Source organism: Scardinius erythrophthalmus, assembly GCF_964197995.2.
Source record: "Scardinius erythrophthalmus genome assembly, contig: HAP1_SCAFFOLD_479, whole genome shotgun sequence".
NCBI classification, from domain to species: Eukaryota; Metazoa; Chordata; class Actinopteri; order Cypriniformes; family Leuciscidae; genus Scardinius; species Scardinius erythrophthalmus.
Genome location: NW_028296137.1, coordinates 1527 through 5000, shown reverse-complemented (window position 1 = coordinate 5000; position 3474 = coordinate 1527). Strand labels below are relative to the sequence as shown.

The 3474-nt window shown below is 39.5% G+C and overlaps 1 protein-coding gene across 1 annotated transcript in view; it reads left to right on the top strand.

Annotated features, from left to right (window-relative positions):
- Window positions 1-3049, top strand: part of LOC308686594 (ras-related protein Rab-35) — a gene marked incomplete at its 3' end in the record, with an annotated part of 16448 nt that extends 13399 nt beyond the window's left edge. Inside the window, exon 4 of the mRNA XM_081395025.1 lies at window positions 2925-3049. Within this exon, the coding sequence (XP_081251151.1) occupies window positions 2925-3049 (125 nt within the window). The remainder of the gene's footprint in view (window positions 1-2924) is intronic.
- Between the last annotated feature and the right edge of the window lie 425 nt (window positions 3050-3474).

Sequence of the window (3474 nt, the reverse complement as noted above, 5' to 3'; positions counted from 1 at the left end):
TATGTCAACAAGATATTTTCGCCTTTTTTATGTATTGTGAAGCGGTTTCATGACGACTCTCTCCGGGTCAGACAGACAGATTGAAAGCTCGCGTGTGTGTCTGAATGGAGATCACAGTCTTTTAAAGATGAATTGTGCAGCTCTACTGTCTTCTCTCTCTCTCTGTATATGAGTAGCGCGAGGGCTTTCTGTGCGTTCAGTCTCACGTCTCTTCCACACGTACGTCACTTAACACTCATAGATGACGACACATTTCATCCTCTGTTGGAATGAAAGTGGCTAACTTCTGTCAACCTCGTCTACAAGCAAGGACAAAAATAAAGCAATTGACTTTGAATTAATATCGATTCTGGAATAAAAAAATAGATTTTAGATTCGAAAAATAAATAAATTGCGATAGCTAGGTGAACCGATTTTTTTCTCCCAGCCCTTTATATGTATGGTACCTTTATTTTGACACTCTCCACATCCTCAAGTAACGTTCATTTCCGCATTTCCACTAAAGCGCACATTTTCGTTTACTCCCCTTACTGTCCGCCGGTGTGTCTTTAACGTTAATTTTCTCAGCTGAAATAGACGCCACATTGACTGAACCCTAATAGTGCTAGTCTTGTCTTCCGTATTGTGACGTATATCCGCTAGGGCTGCACGTTTTCAAGTTTTTCATTAACCGTTAACCGTGGCCCTTAGCGGTTAATACTCGGTTAACCATAGTGTGCGCGCCGCAACCCCGAGATAGGCGTAATTTGCGGGTGGGACATGTCCCCACCACTATTTTCTAAGGTCGATATTGTCCCCGCCACTTTTGAAACATCTCGCGGCACGAATACCAATACAAATGAACAAAACATCTCCAGTTAACTAGCAGAGCATTCATTTCGTTCGTTTTTTTTTTTTTTTTTGGCGATCTAGCGCTGAAATGGTTTTTTTTTTAAATCAAGAGATCAAAGTGCTTGTTGCCGCTGCGATCGAGAAGGGTCTTGTAAAACGTGCTGAGGTATTATTAATTCGTGGCCACGAAACAATTCACCTGAATATTCACCAATTCACAAAAAAAAAGGAATAAAAAGCTGTACGAGAATAGTCGGCCTTCACTGAAGAGCTATCTTCACAGGTAAGAAAAACAGTTTAATAATTATTATTAATTCGTTGCCACGAAATAATTCACCTGAATATTCACCAATTCACAAAAATAGGTCATAGCATTCACTAATTAATAGTATCAAACTGTTTTTGGCCACGTTGTAATTCGTTAAATCAAAATGAGGGAGGCAATTAGTTCAACGTGTCCACGATTTATTAAAACGAGGGAACAAATAAGTCGTCGTAGCAACTAATTATTTAGATCAGTGGACAGGGCGCATAAGAACAAGCAGTGAGAGAGCCCCGGCCGCGCGCGCCCGCACTCTCACCGCCTTCACACAACACGAGCGCTGTATTGCTCTCTCTCCCTCGCGCATATCAACACAATAGTAAAAGGTCGGAAGACCGATTGTGTTTTATAGATTAGTAGTTTGTTCATATAAAGTGTTTGATTAGCAAGTACATGTTTAGGAAATGCATAATACAAATTGTATGGGTGATGAAACTGCGCATGCGCGGGGTAAAACTGCTGGGGTAAAGCTGTGGCCAGAGAATGTCTAATATGGCGAGAAGTTTCACTCTTACTATACTTCTGGCTTCTGAACTGGTTGCAGTTCCACTCTGGCTCCACATGAGGGCGCTCACAGGACGAGTGCAGAATGAATGGAGGTCTATGGCGCTATACCCCTCAAAATCCACTTTTCTCAGGATATAATTTTTTGTCTAGTAATTTGAATGTTGTATTCGAAAGGAGATGCAAAGAAATTACACATTGCTGGGTGTTAGATTTTTTAGAGTCACTTATTTGCTTTAAAAAGTCTTTCAAAAGGTCAATGACGTCAGAATGCTGACGTCATTAGCAGAATGCTAGCGTGTTATGGGCAACAACAACTCAACCTGTAAGAAATCAAAACGACATAAGTACTCGTTCATTCAACTTTTGACCTATAACCCATGTTGAACTTGCAAAATCTACAATCAGATCTGAGATTTCTCAACGGCAATCGGGTGAAAGAGACACATTTAGCCGTCTAGCCCCATTGACTCCCATTCATTTTGCACTCATGGCGATCGCCCCCAGTGGAGCTCTGGTGGTACTACAACCAAAATTCGGTACAATAGGGCTTAATAGGGAGTGGGCAGGCTCTCCGTAGACGGGCTCTGGCTGTGGCTCTGCAGACAGATATTATTGTGCTGCGATCAGTGGCGCGGATACTATGTTTGTTTCTGGTTCGCGCACAGCCTTCACTCTCGGACGCGCGCTTTCTTTGCCCGCTTCATATTAGAAAACTGGTCTAGCGGTCTCTGGTGGTGCAAAAATGTATTACAACTAAATTCAATGCATGCCATTGACGCCACTTAACCGAGCAAAATGTTTCACTCGGTTACGCAATTTTTAACGGTTAATCGATTAACCATGGACACCCCTAATATCCGCTTCAGGAACAAGATCAAATGTGGGCAGGGCTTGATTGTGTCTGTGAGGAATTGATTGGATGGTTGTGGTCTGCTATTGGCTGATCTCATGTGAGTGACAGGTTATAACTCCACCCACATCATAAGAGAAGAGATGCTGCAAGAGGAAGTTATTCTGATTAAACATTAACCCATGCACCCATAAATCATTTAAAGTAGCAATATTCCCTTAAAAATAAGCTTTTTATAACTTTAAAACTTTTATAAGTTTGAATTTTTTAATATTTTTCTGTTTTCAATTGTTTCTCGCAACGAATCTACTGCAATGGCACTGAATTATTGTTGATCAGTGTGTCTGTGGCTGATCTCAGATCAGGACTTTTATTGTGTTTTTATGTTTGTTTGTGTCATGTGATCTCTTTCAGGTACTACAGAGGCACACACGGCGTTATAGTGGTTTATGACGTCAGCAGCGCAGAGTCGTTCGTGAACGTCAAACGCTGGCTTCATGAAATCAATCAAAACTGTGACGACGTTTGTCGAATATTAGGTAAATAGATTGTTGCTTTTTTGGATGAATTTCACAAAGAAATGTCCTGGTCCTTCTGTTGCACACATTTTTCTCCTTAAAGATACAGTATTTTAAATGTTTCAGCTTTTTGTCTCCACTAGCTCACTTTACATGGTCATGCGGTGTGACAAATACGTTTATAAAAGTATTCATGTTTCATGGATCTCTTAATCTTCGTTTTTATTAGTTGATGATGTGCAATAGTTTTATATATTAATTTAAAGGGCGCTTTTTTTTTAAGAATGAAATTAAAATTAATCTCAACTACCTATGAAGAAAGTTATGGTCATTTTTTAGTTTTTTTTTATACTATTATTTCTTTATTTTATGAGATATTGTTTGGAAGAAAATGTGTTTAATTGAATTAATTACACAATACAAAAAAGAAAATATCTTAAAAAGAA